At 38.6% G+C, this 21,325-nt stretch overlaps 1 protein-coding gene across 2 annotated transcripts; it reads right to left on the bottom strand.

The window, feature by feature from the left end:
- Positions 1–6: 6 nt before the first annotated feature.
- Positions 7–17,594, bottom strand: cracr2aa (calcium release activated channel regulator 2Aa). Of its 2 annotated transcripts, XM_044357309.1 has the most exons (18): positions 17,466–17,594; positions 13,666–14,077; positions 11,276–11,387; positions 10,987–11,173; positions 9,319–9,465; positions 8,970–9,060; positions 8,754–8,849; positions 7,375–7,562; positions 6,906–6,977; positions 6,077–6,122; positions 5,782–5,870; positions 5,282–5,633; positions 4,806–4,938; positions 3,540–3,621; positions 3,063–3,177; positions 2,571–2,672; positions 2,119–2,195; positions 7–1,365 (listed from the first exon to the last, which is right to left on the bottom strand). In XM_044357309.1, the coding sequence occupies exons 2-18, from the start codon at positions 13,888–13,890 to the stop codon at positions 1,278–1,280; spliced, it is 2,202 nt and encodes a 733-aa protein (XP_044213244.1). In that variant the 5' UTR covers positions 13,891–14,077; positions 17,466–17,594; the 3' UTR covers positions 7–1,277. The 2 variants fall into 2 exon arrangements, with proteins under 2 accessions (XP_044213244.1, XP_044213245.1); XM_044357310.1 differs by lacking the exons at positions 10,987–11,173; positions 11,276–11,387; positions 17,466–17,594 and having other exon boundaries at positions 13,666–13,862.
- Between the last annotated feature and the right edge of the window lie 3,731 nt (positions 17,595–21,325).

Raw genomic sequence — 21,325 nt, 5'->3', positions numbered from 1 at the left:
AGCAACAATTATTTATCTATTTATTTGTTTTATGCTATTTACATTTCTGTGTATACATTAAAGTGACGTGCAAGACACTGGCAGTAGTGAATCACTATAAGTGACTATAGTGCAATGCCAAACAATAGAATCTGAACTCCTTCTTCTAACATACAGATTACATAACTTACTTAACATGTTACATGTTGCTGTGACATCATTTTCATAAAATACTTGGCACACAGATTAAGATGATCTGAAATAAATATTTTGTGCACTAAACCTCATTTGGTCCCTTGGAGAGAAATAATTTTCTGTATTATTGTCTGGCTCTTAAAATAGTACACACAACTAAGAAAACCCCCAACAAAATGCTCAGCTAGCCCACCAACCTTCAGTATTGTCACAACAACAACACAGAATTGCAAATCAAATTACAATATTCAGAGGATGGACAAAATAACATAAACACCTGTAAAATAAAATAAAATACCTTGCAACAAATACTACATTTAAGCTAATATTGTTCAGTTGTGTGTCTGAGAGGTATTGATTTGACTACAAGATCAGCAGGTGAAGAAACTGAGACATGTGTGCCACATCCAGCAATGCCACATAACACCACAACTAATCTGGGCCCTAATAGATAACACAGAGATGAATCATCACATCATTAAACAATCTTTGAACACCAAAAGCTTCAAAATGTAGGGTTTACAACAGAACTACACAAGATTGGATTATAACTCATAGGTGTTCATGTTATTGTGTCCAACATATGTGTGTGTACTACAAAAGGTGAGAAAGCAACACAGCTAAAAATGTACTCATAACACTGAATGAATAATACATACAGTAAAAAGTCCACATGTGACAGATAAAAAGGCTTTCGGAAGTCATAAATATTCAGGAGTTACAGTAGTCAAAGTTTGAAGGAATATCCAACATTTAAAAAATGATAAAGTCTTAGTTTGACTCAAACAGGATTCAGTTTTTTGATTGCTGATTCCTATATCTATCCCTGAAAGGGAATATTTGAACTTAGCTTACATTATTATTATTTGACGAATTAAAATTGCAACTAATTTGGGAAATAATATATAGTAGACTATTCATAATAGTGCAATAACATCTGTGACACATGACAGTATTCACTCTGGTGTAGACTTTACCCTGCAAGGTGAAGACTGGGTGAGAAGAAGTTGTGCTGCTATTCAGAATAATGTGGTCACATTTTGACGTTGTGTATCTTAGTAAATAGTAGTGCTACTGTGTGTGTGTGTTTTTTTTTTTATCTGTTAGCAGCAGGATCTCTTCTTCTCTGCGGGGCTGCTAACCAGCTGGACAGTCTTCTCTTTCTCTCTGTCCTCTTGCTCTTTCAGAATTCTAAGAAACATAATGAGGCATAAACAAATGAATCAGTTCTGGCACAACACCTGGCTGTACTGTACATGCTGATGTCTTGTGTCCTTTGTGTCCGGTTGCTTTGAAAAGTGATGTTTTGCGGCTGCTACTGCATCCCAACCTGCACCTGCTTCAGTCCTGCTCCATCTGCATCAGGTCTGTTTAAACCCTGAATGGTTATTTAATATTTTTTTGTCATGCTGCTGTGTATTAAATGCTGTTTTGCTCTATCGTCACAGCATGGATAACCCCAAGAGGAGAACCATAATGTCGAGTCAAACTGTAATGCTACTTACATTTGCAACAGTGCAGTATGGTTATTTTTTGCAAATGTCAATAATAGATAGATATAATAGATAGATTACTGACAGAGCAGTGCAATGGACTATACCTGTCTAAATGAAATAAAGTAAATAAACTGTACATCGCACACAAAGAGGAGACGAAATATGGTTTAGACAGTAACATGAAGGTTTGATTTTTTACTTCACAACAATGGCAGATCTTTTCACTTCTCTCTGTTTGCTCCTCGTAATCGGCTGATAAGACAAGGTCCTTTGCGCCTCCAGCACAGAACAAATTAAACATGTGGCTCTGTGTGAATTGCCTTATTTCAGTACAAACCACAAATTTCACTTTGAGAGCTATTTCAGCAGACAGTTGTGACACATTCCTGATTCTTTTTTCTTTTCCTGTTGGATAAATTCACACACAAAGGACATTACTTTTGCTCACCTGGCCAAATGAACCATGGACTCTACCACATTGTGTCCAGAACATGCACTGCACTCATAGAAAGTCATCTGGCAGTCCTGAAAAAGAGCCAAAATGATGATGATGATGATGGCTATTATTACCACAAAAGAGAAACACTGCTCTGTCTGAAACAAACAGTGTGTCTGAGCAATTTCAGCTTTTACAGCACATTGATCACGGTGGGCCAACTGAGACCATACTCTGCATTAATATTTGAAAGAGAGAAAGCAAAGTTTCTTATGTAACAATATTGGTTCACATGATTCTTTCTGATCTCCATAGCAACTACAGTACACACCAGAGACTAGAAGAATAAAACACAAAGAAAAAAAAGAAGATAAAACACCCTCAGAATCATACAGGAGTTAAAACTCTCTCAATTCAACAATCATCATGTTTCTTTCATTTATTAAAACTAAATAAACAGTCACCTTGGCCAGCCTTTCGCCCACTCCTTTCTCAACTTGTCTCTCAATCTCCTTGTCCGTTTTGTTTCCCAAGAGCATAATGGTTATGTCTTCGCCTGCACCCTCCTGTACAGGAAGAGGAGAGATTGCAGACTTAAAGAAACTCAACATAACAGCATCGCAGTTAAAAGGCTGAGCTTCCCTGTTGCTCTCAGCTCCCCAGTGGGAAACCAGCCAGCAGTGTACAGAATAATTACTGTTAACAATTAACCTTTACAGTATTAGCCCAATATTTTCTACATTAATATACTGTGAAAAATATTAATGGTCCATAACATATAGCCAAATCAAAAGAGCACAACAACTGCAAACAGAAAGTTAAACAAAAACCTTTGCCTGATATTTCTTTTGTTGAATATATGAAATAAATAATAATATTGGATATAATATGGATATTTTGTGGAATTCCTGTGAAAAATGTGTGAAGCAGTGACTGGGAGACTGTTACTGTCTTACCTTTACACTTGTCAGCCACTGTCTGACAGCTGTGAAGCTCTGCTCAGCTGTGATGTCATACATCACAACCACACCATCAGCCTTGCGAAAGAATTGTTTGGTGATGCTTCGATACCTGAGGGAGAAGGAGGAAGTATTTTATTTTCACTGACACTTAGAAAAATCCCTGAAAACTCCCTCTGTTCTTTGGATCTATTCAACTTGTAAAAACAGAGGAATAATGCTTTCATATGAGAACTTGCTGAAGTGCTTTAAGTTCAAAACACCATGTTACTGAATGACTTGGCACATGGAAAGATAGAAAAGCTGTGTGGTGTGTTTACATTTTTACCAAAGACAAGGAAACTGTTTGATTTCATGAAACTTCTTAGCATTCAACAAGTACATTTCACCTTATTAAAGTAGCACAGGTGTGAACTAGAGTAACATTTTAAATTAGAAATCTCTTTGCCTTCACCTTATGAGATGATACCTCACCTTTCCTGTCCTGCTGTATCCCACATCTGCAGCGCCACCTGACTGTTGTCCACAGTTATTGTCTTTACACTGTAGTCTATACCTGCACATACAGACATGAAACTTAGCACAACCTGTTTTATCAAATCAGTAATCTTGTTAACATTACCATGCCAACAACACATAACAACAATTTACTATAAAATTATGTACGAATGTGCAATATGCAAATCTACACAATGACCTGAATCTATGTGATTGATGATACATTATTTTTTAATGTAACCAATTTTAATCAAGAATATGCTCATTTTGGAATATCATATACTCAGATCAAGGGAAGAAACTGAAAAACTGACACTGGATTTTTTTACTTGAGAAAAACAATGCAAGAAATACTGTGCTACTTCTAAAATACTCACATGAAATAGAATTTCAAAGGCTTAATTGAAGCTCTTTGTCAGTAGTCTGTAGCACATTTCTTTTATTGCTCTGCAGTTGTGTTAAAGGACAAGTGTGTAAGATTTAGTGGAATCTAGTGGTGAGGTTGCAGATTGCAAACCACCTGAGTACACCCCCCTGCCCTCTTCCACGCATGTAGGAGAACCTACGGTGGCCGTGAAACTCGTGAAAAATGGAAAAGACCCTGTCTAGAGCCAGTGTTTGGTTTGTCCGTTCTGGGCTACTGTAGAAACATGGCGGTGCAACATGGCAGACTATGTAGATGTAAAGGGCTCATTCCAAGGTAACAAAATCACAATGATTCTTATTTTTAGGTGATTATACATTAATTAAAACATATTTATGAATATTAAATTCCATTTCTGCCATTTCTGCTGGTAGATGCCACTAAATTCTAATTCTATACACTGCACCTTTAAGTTTGGTGTTTTCTTTAAGAATGAACTTAACTTTTACTCTACAATGAACCCCACAAAAAACATTTTTTGATATAATGAGTGTACCAAGACCATAATGCCAGCTTTTCATTTTTTCAGATTGGCCTTGAGAGTGTGTCATTCTCATATTCAGTATGGAGTGTGTACAGGCTAATGAAAATGTTTAGCACTAATGCTTAGCCATAGCTCAAGTCGATATAAAATATTTCAGCCTTGTAGTCTTACTTTTCACTGCTGTGCTTTCACTGTTAAAACCAACCAGTACATTCAAGTGCTTTGTAGGAAAACACATACAGAGCCTGAGGTCAACCACATGGCTGGGTGTTTCAATGCCTTTGCTTACAGGAACTGACAAGGGACATATTGTGTGTGTCTGCACTTTACACACCCACAGTAGCAGAAGTGCCTGGACGGAAGCAGTCGTCACAAAATCGTTGAAGTAGGGAGGTCTTTCCTACACTAGAGTTCCCCACCAGAACAATCTTGAAGAGGCGATCAGGCGGCGACGGACCACCTTCCTCCTAAATAAAAAGAGGCATTATGGGGTAGAGATTAGAGGGATGTACTGGGAACACTCAGTCAAGTTGCTGACTCCTCTTTGTGCGAGGAAGGCACCAACAGAGTATGAATAACAAGTGATGCCCTCTCACTGAACATCTGTGCCAAACAAACCTCAGAGGAAAGGGAGAGCGTTCTGCAACGCAAGAATAATCATGTAAACACTTAAAGTAATTTAAGTGTACAGCATCACAGTAGTCCTTAATTGTTGATTACATAATTAGAAGTACAGAAACTTTAAGATACACAGTTATTCTCTTGCAAGCATGCCTTACAAACAGCATATCACCATATTCACATGCTTACATTTATGCTGGTCTCCTTGCCAACAGGCTGACCCCTTGGTGAGGTGGGAGTTTTCCTTTTTTCCACATTTCCCTTTGAATGTTGTGGTTGCGCAGAAGATGCACAAGGATATATATCGCTCATCACCAAGTCTATATTCTCCTCATTGTCTGACGCTTCCTCTCCTTCACTACACTCCTGAAGTGGGATTTGAGCCTGACAGCTATTCTGGAGCAAGTGTGGGAGGTGGTCCTCCTCGATGGAGATGATCCTCTGGAGGTGCCCTCTTGTCGCCTCCAGGCAAGAGGGTTGGCATGACCCATTGGCTAACTTCTGCCTCACAGAGCTGGTGGTCAGGTCCTCCTCCTCCTCACTGCAGATACAAATTAGTAAGAACAGGGCACATTTGACGATACCAACAAAGCCATATACTGTAAATACTGTGCCTTGTACTCCATTTGACACAGTCTTAACAAATAATGATTCAATTTGTATTACTGTATCACAAGGTGACCGTTTACCTTTTGTAGATGTTTGTGTTTGTGTGTTTCAAAACATTCATTAATGGCCTCTGCTGCAAAACTGGTGTTTTCTTACAGTTCTTTGGTTTCTGCAGAGTCAAAACATGAAGCTTTTAGTCATACTGCAGCACAAGATACAGAGTTCAATCTAAATTTTGGGGTGACTGTTCTGGACTCTAGTGATCATTTTCATCTTTTTCTATTCCTTCAACCTTTAAAAAGAGGATACATGCGGTGCAGACAGGAAATTTCAGTAATACAGTGAATGAATTACATCATAATACACAGCACATACCTGATAGCATATGTCTTTTTCATCCCGTAAATGTTTGTTCATTTCCCTGGATACAACAAATAAATAGAGATATTGAAGACAGAATGAGAACTTTAAGTCTTTTCACAATACTGAACGATTACGCAAAATTCAGCATTGTGCAACTGGTTGAATTCATTATGAATTTGAATGCCAAGCCTTGTTTGATATGTGTTTGTTGTTAAACAGTTTACTAGCCATAATGGCCCTCACACATCCAGCTCTCCCTTAGGCTGCTAATCATGATGGTGTCAGTAAAAGTTAGAGAAGCAGGTTCTATCTTGAAGCTCTGAACCTGGGGTTGCTATTGTTGGCCAAAAGTAGAAGAGTGTAGAATGAGCAGCTTCCAAGTAGAATTAATAATAGTAATAGTAATTGACCATTAAGCAAAGAATTTCTGAGGAGCTTAAAAAATGCTCAACAAAGGAACAAACAAAATTTATTCTAAAAATGTTTTGAAGCTAAGAAACAAATCAGTCTTGCTTTGCACAGTGACCACTGCAGTAGTAAGAGGTGAAATACCGACTGAGGTATTGGCACTAAACCAGCAGTGAACAGCTGTGGTAAACTTTATTTTCACCCGAGTGAAACAACATCTGCCATGAATATAGAGAACTAATAAACAAAAACAAATTTTTTCCACTAGACTTTCAAAACTGTGGGCCAGACTACACAACTCATCATTTAATGAGCAGTATAAAAGCAACAGAAACAAAGCATAAAGTGCAGCATCACATCCAATATCAATGCTACATTTCTGTATAAGTGGTTATTCTCTCAGGTGTAATTCTATTTTTCTCCTGATCCATACCTCAACAGGTCCAGTTGCTTGAGAAGGCTCGCTCTCTCACGCTGCAATCCCTCAGTCAGTCTGTATATTTCCCTGTTTTGAACAACAATGCACCCGTTATTACTAATGCTCTAAACACAGTTACACTTTATTAAAAACTGAGATAATATAACCTAGAGCAAAGGAATGAAAAATGAGTTATTAGACTAGAGTGTATGGCACACATTATCTCTCTCTCTTTCTTGCTTATTCTCTTCAATATAGAGTATCACAGCATTTCAAAATCCCAACATAGGACTTCTCTTTCTAATAGAATGACGGTAAATGTTCAGTATACCAGTTTATCATAGTGGTGTGTTTTACTGTTTCTCTAAGTGTTTGAAGCAAAAACATAATTGGATCCTAAACAAGGCGCATGAACCAAGAAGACAGGTCAAATAATGAATCCTGGAGTTATAAAGAAGCCTGAATAAGACTTGCTACAGCTCACATCTCTTTCTCCTCGTGAAGCCGTGTGGACTGCTCCTGCAGCAGACTCAGCTGCTCCTGTGCTGATATCAGCTCTTGGCTGGTGTGGTCCAGCTCCCGAGCTAGCTCATTATTTGTCTGCTTGAGCTTCACATTCTCCACCTTGGTCACATGTTGTTCACTGTGAAGCTCCTGGCACTGATGTTCCAACTGGAGAACAACCAAAAAAGAAAAAAAAATATTGGATATTATTGGATTATGTGTATTATTCAATAATCAGTCAGCCAGTACGCCCCTGATCACATCAACATAAATACAATCTGTAACAGCTGAAATGTATTTATCAATTTTAAGTCCCTGTGTTTAGGAAGATAAAAACTTCTTTGGAGACTTTGGCGACTCCTAGTGGTACACATTCACACAATCTATACCAACCATTGTGGTCTCAGCTCTAAAAATGTATGGCTGTTAATTGTACATTGAGCCCTTTAACCAATAGTAATTGGGTGAACACGAGGAGACACCGTGATGTAAGGACACACTATTGTGTTGGCCTCTAAACATATACCAATAAGCTGCTACTTTTGTAAGATGAATCCCATTAACAAGAGACAATAGTAAACATAGACATACTGAATGCTGTGCCAGCCTGTACTGTATACTTGTGTATGGATAACTCTTCTACACACACAGCAACTTGGTTAACAGCTGACATATTAATTAGAGGCGCTGAAGGGCTGTGAAGAAAAGAAGTGTCCTTGTTGGCGTGACCGGAATCAATTTCAGTTCACTAATTAGCCTTAAAAGCCTGAGTGCAAGTCTGTAAATGAAGGTGTGACAGAGCCTATTAACATCTATCAGTATCTACTGTATTAACACAAGCTGTTGTTGCTACTGCGGAAGTTCACGGGAGAAGCGGTGATTACTAATACTAGTGAACTTATATAATACTAATGTTACAGTTTCATAAAATACAATCTAATCAGTGATTAGATTATATTTGATAAAACTGTTACACAAGGTCTTTCACAAAAGTTGGACTGAGGTAATGAGTATGTTTTGATATCTATACTGTACCTTTCTGCCTCCAAACATTAAGTGTGCCAGTACTGGGAGGTAAACCCAGTCATCCAATGGGCAAGTAAGCAATGGACATAGAGATTTATCAGTGTCATGTGAAGATTTTAACATGCATGTTGATTAGTCTAAATGACTTTATTAGCTTTTTACAGCATCTGTTATCAGTCATCTGTGTCTCACATGTGTTGCTGCGCTGACAGATGAATTTGCTTATGGAATTACGAAGTGTGAGTGTATCGTCTTTCCAATATGCTGTATAATATAGACATCGGGTGGAATACAGCAGTGTAAATGGGGAATCTCTTGTTGTTCCTCACTCACCCTCCTCTGTTTCTGAAAGAGCTGTTCTAGCTCTTTCTCTTTACTGGACAGCTGCAACTCCAGGTCTTGACTCCGAGACAGAAACCGCTCATAGTCCTTTAGTGCAGGAATCAAAAAGGGAAACACAAAAACGAAGCATGAGGGTGAGAAGAATGAGACGTACAGTATTTGATGGACAGTGACAAAATTTGTTCAACATCCCTAAAAAATGTGTACCTGCAGCACAATTCTGTCTTTTTCATTTTTTATTTGCTGCTCCATTTCTTCATACAGGTGCTTGATCTCATCATCGTGTGTTGCTGCTTTCCTATATGGATAAAATTGAGATAATTAACTAAATTAACACACATATCTTTAAAAGTCAGCATTCAACAGCTTGAAGCATTAAGACAAATATTGGTAAGACATAACTACATTGAAGTATCTTCTTTAAATGATATGCACAAATTAATTCAGGAGCCTCTTCAGAGCTCATCTTTAGTCAGCCAAATGCTTCTCAGTGGAGACCTGAGAATATAAACAACCTTTCATGTTGATAATCAAAGATACAAAGATGTCCCCTGACCTTTTAAGAGCACTCTCCATCTCCCTCTTCTCCTGGTTTGCCTCTATGATCTGGGATGTCACTCTGGCCAAGAAGTCCTCAAAATTGGATAAAAGGTGCGGTTCATCCCGGCGCAGCTGGGCCCACAAACTGCGCACCTCAGCAGGACTGATGGGATAAAAAATGAAGGAGCAGATGTAGCTAAGCGCAGCATCACAGACAATTTGTTTATTTTCATTCTTTGTAATATGGTTTCACTTAGCTAGGAATTTGCAATCATTTTTTAGAAGACAAATAGAAACAAGGTGGTGAGGATAATGAAAGAAATAGGTAGTGATTAGAGCGTCAATCCAGCAGAATGACATACATAGAAACAGCAGTTCAGGAACCAGTTTATAGTGGTGTATTGGCTGAAACCCCGAAATTGGTTTTAGGAGGTCAAGATATTCTTGAAAAATCCATTTATTCTTATAGAAAAATCTGACACTATTGTCATAACTGCATATAATACCAGTCAAAAGTTTGGACACACCTTCCCATTACCTTGAATGAGAAAGTGTGTATGTACTGAAAGTGAAAACAAAACACTGAATAGAAACAATGATTGACATATTGAAATGAACATTTAAATCAGTTTTGAGACGGTAAAAACATGAAGGAAGGTGATGAAGGTGATGAAAGGAAATGTAATAATTATGGAATTCATGTTTCCACAAGAAATAATAACATGTGCCTCATGTGCCTCCCTAAGTTAAGGAAAGTCAAACAAATCCGTGGACAACTTTTAAATAGTTACAAATACTTATCCTTAAAGTCTGGCCAAGATCGATGTAAGTTAGTGCTGCACAAACTGATGTGATCTGAAATGTCATCTTTCATCTTCGGCTCTAGCCTGGTAGGCGGAAGCCAATAGGATGTGTAAATCTGGCATCCACCTCCACTACTGTTCACTTTTTATTGAGTCGAAGTTGTTTGCTAAAGGTGAGTCTAGTCATGCATTTCATAAGATCCTGTTATCATATATCTTTCACTCAGTCAAAGCATTTGCTGAGTGACATCTATTGTAAGTCAGTCCGTCCTGGAAAAGGGATCCTCTCCTGTTGCTTTTCCTGAGGTTTCTTAAATTTTTTCCCCAGTCATGTTTTTTTTTTTTAATGGGGGGGAACCTTATTTGAATTGAGGATCTAAAGATAAAGGATGTTGTATTGCTGTACAGATTGTAAAGCCCCCTGAGGAAAATTTGTGATATGTGATATTGGGCTACATAAATAAAAACTGACTTGACTTGAATTGTCTTAACAGACCTCAACTATAGTTACTAATGGCCAGTTAATTTTGTGTGAAATACCAATGCAAAGAAAGTTAACAAGAATGACTCAGATAAGTGTGTCTGTTTTCTGGAAGTGAAACCTCTTCATAAATACTAATGTTTAGTACAAAATTTTGATATTTCAAATGCAATCCTGTTAGAGTTGAATTTCAAGCAGTTACACTCAGAGAGGGAACACAGGAACAGCTTTGCTTGAGAATGGAAACTTCCAACTCTTGTTTAGTTTGCACAGCTGATTATAGTTTCAGACTAACCTTATTGTGTAGACTTAAAGTAGACAAAGTGTTCAAAGATATGAAGTTGACGTAAGAACACAGGCGGTAACCACAAGCGGTCTCTCACACACATACAGTACTCACTCTTCAAAAACACTGTTGGCTCCGAGGCTCTCCATAAGCATGCAAAAATGTTTCTCCTCTTCATCCTCTGAGGTTGCCAGCCTCTCCTCCCACTGGGACTGGTACAGCACCTCTGGCGAGTTTTTACTGTAGTTTTTCTCCCCCATGCCTTCTTCTACAGAAATCGTTCGGCCAAATAAAAACTCACCTAGAAAAATCAAGAGCTTAGGTCTAAAATTGAAACATCAGACTACCCATACTGACAATACTTGTAGCAATTTTTTAAAGTAGAGACAGATGGAGAACGTACTAAAGCCGGAGGAGAACTCGTCAAGGGTAAGATATCCGTTGCTGTCAGAATCAAGGGTATCAAATACGTTCTCCAACTCCTCCGCACTGAGAGGGAGCTCGCCGTTCAGCCTCTATTTAAAAGACACAAAACAGCTGCTATTGGCAAGAACAGAGCGTCAAGGACATTAACTATACTGTAGCTATAACAACTGCTACTTGAGGACAGTCATTTGTCCACGGGTCATTATGTGCAACGGAACAGTTGGTGGTTCTTTCCTCTACAGTTTTAAACCCGCCTGACTATATTAGACTAATTTAGTTCTAATGACACAGGATGCAAGTTACACTATAAACAACCTCTTTCCTCATTCTTAATTAAACCAGAAAACATTTAAGGCACATGCACACTCTTCAGCAACTCTAAGCTTCACACTTGTGCAGTTTAACACATTAACACCTGGTATCTTCCCAGTGCAGCTACAGTATTCAATGATTGACCACTGAGCAGCCCCACTGGAACGCACAGTGGCTCAAGATATTATCAAGGACCCTTTAACTGAATATTTTAAGTTGACTGAGACACTACTTGAGAGGGGAGGAGTGACAGCTGCTCCTTATACAAGGGGTTAATCCAAAGGTACATGCCAGAATGAGAACCTTGTGATCATGACAGTAAACGCTGGACCATTTTCAAGAACAGCCAACACAGCCACACCTCTGTCAGCAGCTTGGTTTTATGCCGTGTTTACATGGCTCCAAATGTTGACTGAGGCCACCCAAACAATCCAGGGGAGGGACAGGGAAAGGACAGCATCTATGTAAGACTACCAGCTGCTCTTGTAAAATCTGTTATCTGGGCAGAACACATCCCTTATGTCAGCAAACACAACAGTTGTAGAGCTTCCCTGTTAGTGGACATGGTGTGAAATGTACCTTTAAGCTGTGAAGAACCAATGAAAATATTGTGACTGAAAATAAATGTAAGCAGTGTCACTATTTAGCTTGTTACATCATGTACAGACTTTGACGGATGAATGTGAAGAGTTAAACAAATAAAAGTGCTGCTTTAAGTACTCATCAGTACAGGCTGTCATATAAATACTGTCATATAAAAAAGTGGTGAGAAGGACTGATCCCCAGTCTTGCTAGCCAGCTAATTTCCAATCCATTATCATAAACACACATCAAAGCTTATCTTCTATGTATTTATGCTCCTCTGAGCGAGAGCCTACAAGTGCTTCATCAAAGGATTAGCCACGGCAGGGATGAATATCTGAGGGGCAAGTGAATCTGCACAATAATGCCAGTGGAGGAGTTGTATGACAAAGCGTCCGCATGGCTCTCTGTGCTTGTCTCTCACTGCATCCCCCTTTCAGTCTCTTTTATGGTGCTTTGAATAAGATGCACATGTTCTATCTGTGTCCTGTTCGACATCATTAATGAGAGCACAGACCCACCTTGAATTGCCCATTCTGCATGAATAGGGACTTGTAATCTTGGAAAATTATGAAAATGTGAATTTGATGTTCTGTTCACTGTGGATGCTAATAATTGGTGATACAGCGTTGATACTTTGTTGATAAGGTGTACACAAGTAATTAAAGGTAGTGACGTGTCTATTTTTTCACAGATTAAAATGCCACCAAATGTATAATTGTCATGTGTGTAAAATTACACTGTGTAACACAGTTTAACTTGTTCCTGGGTAGGAAGTGTTATTTTCTTATAATGCCTAAAAAGTATAGAAAATGGTGATTATTCCCTTCACACTTTGCTTTTGTGACCAGGACAGGAATATACCTATTTTCCTGAACATTCCAGATAGATTCAGTGCTGAGTAGCTGATATAGAAATTTCTAGAACTTCCCAGTAATATAAATAGTAGCATAAATACAGGGCCTTAAGCCCACCAGTTCAGAAACCCATACTACCCCAACCAAAAAGACCTCAACAACTTGATCAGAGATCTTGGTCTCACAGGGTCCAATGCTGACATTCTGATGTCTAGGCTCAAGCAGTGGAACTTGTTAGATGAAAGCGTGCAAGTCACAGATCAGAGGAAGTGTCACCTAACTTTTTACAGCTTCTTCACCCATCGAGCTGGGCTCTGCTTCTGCCACTTTTGTATAACTTTAGTATAAATACATGTTAATTTTGATTCACATGTTGTTTTTTCTGACCTTATTTGAATGAAAATGTGCAAAAAGAAATGAAAGCCATCTTCTATACTTTGAAGGCATAAGCAATTAGGAAATAATAGTACCTACCTAGGAACAAAAGCTGTGTAACATAATGCTAAATTCTCTCATTTTAATTCATTTATATGCATCAAAGATCAGTCTTCACATTTCATTATGACACTGGAGATCAGTATATCCATGGCTGTCATACTTGTATCAGCAACCTCACCTGCATGTCACGTCGGGTGATGAAGCCTTTGCTCTCGATGTCACAGATCTGGAAAAACTCGTGGGTTTTCTCCAGGATAGTGTTTTGTCCCACATTTTCACTCTTCTTCCAGTCACTCTCACATTTTCCCGCCCCTTCGCCACTTCCTTGCCTTTGCCATGCAGTTCGGGCCACTGTGGTGGTCGTGGTACTGGTGACGGCAGAGGTAGCAGTGAAAGCTGCCATGGTGTTTGTGAGTCCGTTGGTTTAAGAGCGTTTCCCCGCGTGCTTCACATGAGCCAGGTACAGAGAGAGGTGTGGAGGAAAGAGATCCTGGAGAAGTCGAGCTTCAGGCTGCTGTGCATCAGAGGTTTTTACCAATGTCACCGATTGTCATCTCTTAGCAACCACCTCTTTAATTAGTCGATGAAACCTAGGAGAGAGACAGGAGCAGAGTCTTCAGTTTAAATAAGTACAGCCCATTTCCTAAAGAATAGAGTTAATAACAACAATATTCCAAATATATGGACTGCATCAAAAACATATTATTATACTAAATGTAAAGTCTATAAAAGGAGGCAATATTTGAACCTAAAATAATAGATACATCACCATTACTCCAGCACATTAATAACTCAGAAACACATTAAAAGGACATCCCTAAGAGAATATGATTACAGGATATATGCTCAAGAAGGGTACCTTAATTCAGTTTTTATTAGGTTATTATTATATGTGGTAATTATGCATTCAAAGTATAGAAACAATCTTTGTCTTTCATATTACATTATGCAATCCTGTATGTTTATTATTGTTTTTCTCTTTCTTTTTGCCAGTCTCTCTCACACACATATATCAGTCTGCTTTAGATATTGTTGTTCAGTGCTAAACATGACCCGCTGTGTGCTGTACATCCAGAACAACAGCTGCTCTTCTTCTTCAGTTCAGGGGATGATGGCCCTTGCTGAGACTAATTTAATTTGACAAGTAAGCCCAAAACTGAAAAGAAAGTTGTGGTATGACGAGGAGGGTCCTGTCTGCCTGGAAATATTGACTGATATAACTCACTTAGTGGTGGGTTGCATGCAGGCTGCAGGTCTTTGTGCACTGGTTTGGAAGAGCGCCTTCTTCTAAACCTGGGATGTTGTGCATCATGAGTTGGCATGGTCGATTCATGAACAGAGTAGACACTTTGGTTGTGTGTGTGTGTGTGTGCGTGTGTGTTGACCCATGCAAATGTAGATATGTGGGACTGGTATTAGACAGACAGGAAAAAACTAACATGCATGTAGGCAGGTGGAAGGACAGAGTCAGAGACAAAGTGAAGACACACACAGAAATACACACACCTTCAAACTCTGGCACTGCCAATTAAAGCAAGACATTTAATTTAACACAGACTTAGAGGAAAAATCTCTTAAATACTTAAAACTATTGAATTAAAATGATGAAAACCTTTATTTCTATTAAAACATTTGGGGAAATTAAGAGAGTTAATTGAAAATAACTGTAGACATTTCACTGGTCTCAACATTTTAACAAATGGGCATGTTTCTATATTGAATATTTGGTATTTCTGAATACGTCATGCTTGGAAATTTAAGCCGAAACATTGTGCAACATCTTGTAAGCGTGACAAACTTCACGAGGAAAGTCACAAACCCACAGCAAGCAACAGACTCATGAGAGCATGAGAAAGGAAATAAGAAAGGGAACTAAGGTGAATTGCAGTTTGGAAAGAATGATGTAGTGTTTTTGTCCTCTGGCACACAATGATACATAATATTGTCTAATCTCTACAGACTATCTTATTGACTAGAAGCCAGAGAAGGTTTCACGGTTACTTTGTTTAAACTCTGCAAGTGTGTTGAAACAGGTGGTCAATGACCTAAGACTAGAGTTGGATATCAAATAAGAAAAACAGCAATTTGTTAATCCATGGATAGACATTGTTCCCAAAGATCACATGTGGACCTCTGTTTTTTTTCTTCTAACTTTACTACATTGTACTCAGTTATATGTTTGGGGAATACTGTATGAAGAGTATAAAAAAACGTATATTACAAAAAAAGGAACTCTTGATTATTTAGACACAGTGAGAGAAAGGGTGACGCTGAACTATTTCCTGTTTGACTATGATCTGTAGTTTTTAAAAAACTGCTGGACCTTACTGGTTTGCATACAGTTACCTTATCTGTTTTAGTGTTTGACATGAGCTCAGCACTGAGCACAGCTGGTAGAGCTACACCAGCTACTGACTGCTAAGCCAAATAAGTTCAAACAGAAACTAAAACTGTGTTAAAAGCGAAACAAATGAACTAAAAAGCGTGAAAATATTGGAAGGTTAACAGGCTGTACATATGACGTACAAATGGGTTTAACACACTTGGTTTTTTTTACACACTTTTGTTTTTTTATGTCAACCTGCATACAGAGGTTGCACACTCATAACCTGCATTCTAAAGAGACACTGACTCTGTGGTCAGGACTACAGAGAGACACATTTAGCTCGTGGCTTATGCTCCTGACCACAACATGATTCTGCAAAAGAAACTCGTTTAGTATCTTTTGCAGAATCTTAACAGAAGTCACTTCGTGTCACTTCTCACAACAGCCATATGATTTAGGAAAGCTACAGTCAACAATGTCAATGTTCTATGACCTGATGAAGCTGAACACAGGAGACATAAATAGGCTGCCTCATATGGATCATGCTTAAAACACAAAAAACACATAACTGGGACTCATAAGAATGAGTCATTATAACTTACTGGACTATACTGCATGTGTGTGTGTGTGTGTGTGTGTGGGATGAGGCTTGAAGTGTCCATGATGACAGATCATAGAGCTGTTGAGAAGGAAACACAGTGGGAGGCTTTCCCGCATGTTTGATGCCTGTCCCCCCACCCCCCCAACTATCACCACCACTATATTATGTCTCCTACAGAGTTACCATTGTTGACTTATTAAAGAGAAAAAAAGAAAATCTCTTATATAATTTTGAATCATATTATTTTGCTGTCCCATCCCTAACTACAGCCGGTCATCTTCTCATTTAGTATCAACAGGTTTTCATATACAGTAGCTTGGCCCAAGACATGTCCAGCACAGCACATGGAATCTGCTGAAAGATGATGTTGCTCAGAAGGTATTGAGGTTAAATCCAACTATACATCCACCTGCAACGCTGAGGGTATTTCAGGTTTAACGAGTCACGTCGCCAATTACACTTTACTCCACTTCCTGGAGAGGGGGTCACGGCCACTTCCACAACAATCATCCGCAACAACTGAGTAGTCTTTTAAGAACTATACCAATGTATATAGTTTTTCCAGATTTATACCAATTAACAGTGCGCATGACAAGCACTCAGCCAATTGTTAAATCACAAATGCCTCAACAATAAGCTGATAGTTTAATGGCATGCACACGCATGACGTACTCATACTGATAAGGAAAAGCTACAAGTGACAGAGGACAATAGTCAGTTAACTTAAGCGCAAACAGGTTAAACATACAACACGTGTGAAAAGATAAAACGCACTTCCTTCCTGATAAGCGCACTTTCCTCTATTGTGAAACTTCCTGCGACAAAGGTTTGACATTGTAGAATTGTGTAAATAAAGCTTTTACATACACTAAATTAACCATAGCTACCTGTAAAAGACATCGTACAGGAGCATTCAGCAGGTAACGCTAGTAGTTGTAGGCGAGCAACAACAACAAGGGCAGACAGCAGACTGTCAGGTTAATTAAGCTAAACTGAATACTGGTGTAGTAAGTAAGCAGACTGACGGGGAACATAAAATATAGGTACGTACCGGTGAATGAAAACTGAGAATTCAGTTTGGACTTGCTCTGTATCAGCCTTATCCGCTTTTAACCTCACTGTTTACAAGTGTCAACTGTTGTGTCAGTGCAGGAATTTGACTGAGCACTGACTGGGCAAACTTGAAGGGCGGGACTTCAACGAATTCATCGTTGGTCACCATGGCAACACTAACAAGGAAGTTGCCCAGAGAAATGGGCCTCTTTTTCCTATTTTCTTTCCTCGACTGTATTTACTTTTTGTAACAAAACTGCAGTGATAGTAGAGAACTCCTCTCAAACGGAGATCAAATTTGAACAGAAGTCAAGTGGAAAACATGTAATATTAAAAGCAGAACTCTATGTAAAATTAAATGTGACATTGTTTCACTATTTTCTCCATTGCAAGTACAGATGATATTCATTATTTATTTCTATTTGCTGTTTAAAACGTGTTTATAATGTTACATGACCTTAATCTGTGTTAATCACAAGAAACATATGAGGAAAAAACCAAAACTAAAGCAATATGTAGACTAGTGGTTGTATCTTTTGGATCATAGAGCTGTTGCTGTTCTTGATAGGTCAGTGAGAAACAAGTTTTTCTGCAATGGACACAGAGAAGGATCCACAGTATTGTACCAGTGTACTATGGCATGAAAGCATGCTTGCTCAAACACTATAAAAGCTGCCTATAGAAGAAATATTCAGATCCTTCACTTAGGTCATCACAGCAGATATTTTGACTTGTCACAGCAGGAAAAGCACAGGTGGAACTAATAACATTAACAATCCCTCTGTTCCATTTAGGTGTGACAGCACGCCATGCCAGTGAGCTTGGCTTGAACAATACAGTGCCTTGAAACAGATGCACTTAAATCAGATGCAGCCACAGTTAATTAGATACACCTGTGTGTCTTTTCTTTCTGCTATGACATGACACGACAATGCTCCACTGCAAGTAGAGGTCCTAGTAAGGTCAAAAATGTTTTTTCTAGAAAAAGTCACAGAAACCTATAAACAAAATGTACATAATGTACCAAAAAGCACTCATTATGCAGGTAGAATGGCCCTTGTGTTATATTAGTATCAGTATTAGTATATTATGGCATTGTAACAACTGATAAGTTGCATTTTAATGTTGTAGCTTGAGTTCATTAAAAAGTTACATAATGTGGGGTAATTTACTTTATAATTATGCATCTTTTCTATGGAATGCTGTATAGATTTTGTGTGTATGGCTGTCATGGTAATGCAGCACAGTAAAAAGTACACTATTTGCTTCTGAAATGTAATAAAGCAGAGGTTGCATGAAATGGAAATACTGAAGTAAAGTACAAGTATTTCAGACCTTACAGAATCATTTTTTGTGTAAAGATCTTTGGGTTGTTGGGTTTCGAGTGAAAAGGCCTTGGGGATCCAGAATCAGTCAGGAGATGATAATAATATTAGTTGGAATTGTTATTGGATGACTGAACTTTCTCTTCAAATAGTGTTCAGGATGCAAATACTTAGAGAAAAGTGCCACCAAGTGGTGCAGTCATTATGGCACAAAAGAAGAATTCAGCTGAATTGTTGCCAACACAAAGCTTGAAGAAAATGCTGCCTTACTGGTGCAAGTACAAAATCAATTTATAAACAGTCAGAAAAAAAGAAGGAGCTCAAATAAAAACATGTTTCAGCTCAAGGCTCTCTGTTAACTATTGCCTATTTCAGGGCAACTAGATATGAAATTGTGAAAAAATCAATTAAGAAAAATGTGCTTTGACTTGGTGTCAAATATTGTAAAACAACATGTGGGTTATAGGGCAACATAAAACTGTAGTGTAGCTGCAATACCAATGAGCCTCAGATGAGGGCAGTACGGCACATGCTATTGATTCATTTAAATTAAGTGAATAGTATTTCAACACCAGTTTTTCCATCATAAACCAGGAAACTCATGTTTAATCAGCTGCTTTTGAAGAAGTTAATATTATATAGTAGTTTAATAGTATAATAGTTTATAAACTTTCCAACATACTGTTGCAGGTTTTATACTCTCCATCTGGACAGATATAGTCTAATAAATGGTATGAATGAACTGGACCTGGTCTTATTACAAGTGGGTCTCATCTACAGAGGGAACAGTTTCATACTGTAGTGTAAAAAAATGTGTCTGTTCCTGTGCACAGCAGCCAAGCAGGTGTAAAAACACTCTCCCAGTCCACGGATGTCATTGTTTCCCACTTTGCAGATTGAAACTACATTGATGTTCCACATGTGTGGTGATGATGAGGGCTCTTGAGCTTCACGCTGTATCCTCTTCAAGTTGTTTTTGAAAGCCAGATTTGCAGCAAACAGATGCATGCAAGGCGATGGTCCAGATGAGATTTCAGATCCAGATGTGTTTGTACCAGGGGACGCTGAGTAATGATCATTGTGTTGTTTGTGATAATTCTCTATTTGATCTCACTGGGTTTAAATTCTATATTCAGTGATTGTAATATTTCTTATATATTTTCATTATCTGTACACAATAAAGAAAACTAAGTTATTGTTGGATATCTGTTTTAATCCCTATTGAGCACTTCCAAAATTTTTCTTATTTGGGCTACAGTTCTTCCAACACCATCATCCATGCAGCTCACAGGGGGACAAGAAACTACAGCCAGGCACTGAAGCCAAACAGAGATCCTACACTGCTACAGGACCTCTGGGAGCCATTTCCACCAGCAGAGAGGAGAACCAGAGCAGAGTGGCAAGAGACTGAGAGGAAGGAGAGGGATTGAGAGTGTATGCAGCCAGTGTTGCCACACTGCTCTGGTTGAAGGCCTTGGAAGGACTGACATCACACTTGGAGAGTTTCATTCAGCTCTGCATTCCCGAGTATGACAGGGTGTGTGGTTGGGGGCTTGGAGTCATCTGTGCCACTGCTTTAGTGGTCTTTCAGTGCCTGATCACAGTATGTGGCTATGATCAGAGATATGCCAGAGGCTATGCATGTGGACAGTTCTTCCATTCAAAGCCATGGACTTTTCTGCATCATTGTGTGTATTTGTGGCTATGGGCTTGGGGTGTCTATAGATATGCTCTTTGTGCTTTCAGTCTGGTAATGACAAAAGGATGTTGTGCCAGGGAGAGCTGAAGACCTCATTCAACATTTTCATGCTGCAGCAGAAAGACTGGAAAACCTTATGAGGACTACCTGATCTTTTGTCATTACACCTCTGCAGTCTGAGTAACCAACTGAAAACTTTCATGTAGGTCAGACCTACTTTGAAGGGTTGTTGTCACCTACAAGGCCTCCAAATTTAGACCATTTCTGACAGCTATGATACAGTATGTTTGCTCTTATTTTCACCTAGAGGTTCCCAAATGGCATTCGAGCTTCATTTAACTGCAGTGCCCCTTTTCTTTAGATTCACTGGCAATTGTTCTCATGACCTCAAGACAACTTTAGCCTAGTTGTCTTGGCTTCAAGTTCAATGCATGTATTTTATGCATATAATCATATGTTTGTAATGCATCAATTATTTAATTATTTAATCGAAACTTTAACAAAAACAGACCTAATGACAGTATTCTATTATCTGTGACTGAGTTTTATCATCTTTGTAACTGATAATTGTCTTCGATGGGGGCATCCACTGGGGTTTCACTTTCCCACTGGAACCTGTAGGTGGCACTATAAAGTAGGTTAATGTGGTGAAAGAATCAAGCTGAGCACCTGCAGACTAAAGTTGCAGCCAAAACACCCGCACTAATGAGCTCTGGATATGGAGATAGAATATGTCATGGATAATTTATCACTGCTGAGCGGTAGAAATTATTTTATGAATGGATAATCTAAGATCTTCCATTCTGTTATTCACACATTTCTGCAAGTCAAGGA

This window comes from Thunnus albacares, chromosome 7 (assembly GCF_914725855.1).
Source record: "Thunnus albacares chromosome 7, fThuAlb1.1, whole genome shotgun sequence".
NCBI lineage: Eukaryota > Metazoa > Chordata > Actinopteri > Scombriformes > Scombridae > Thunnus > Thunnus albacares.
This window is presented reverse-complemented; position numbering and strand designations above follow the sequence as displayed.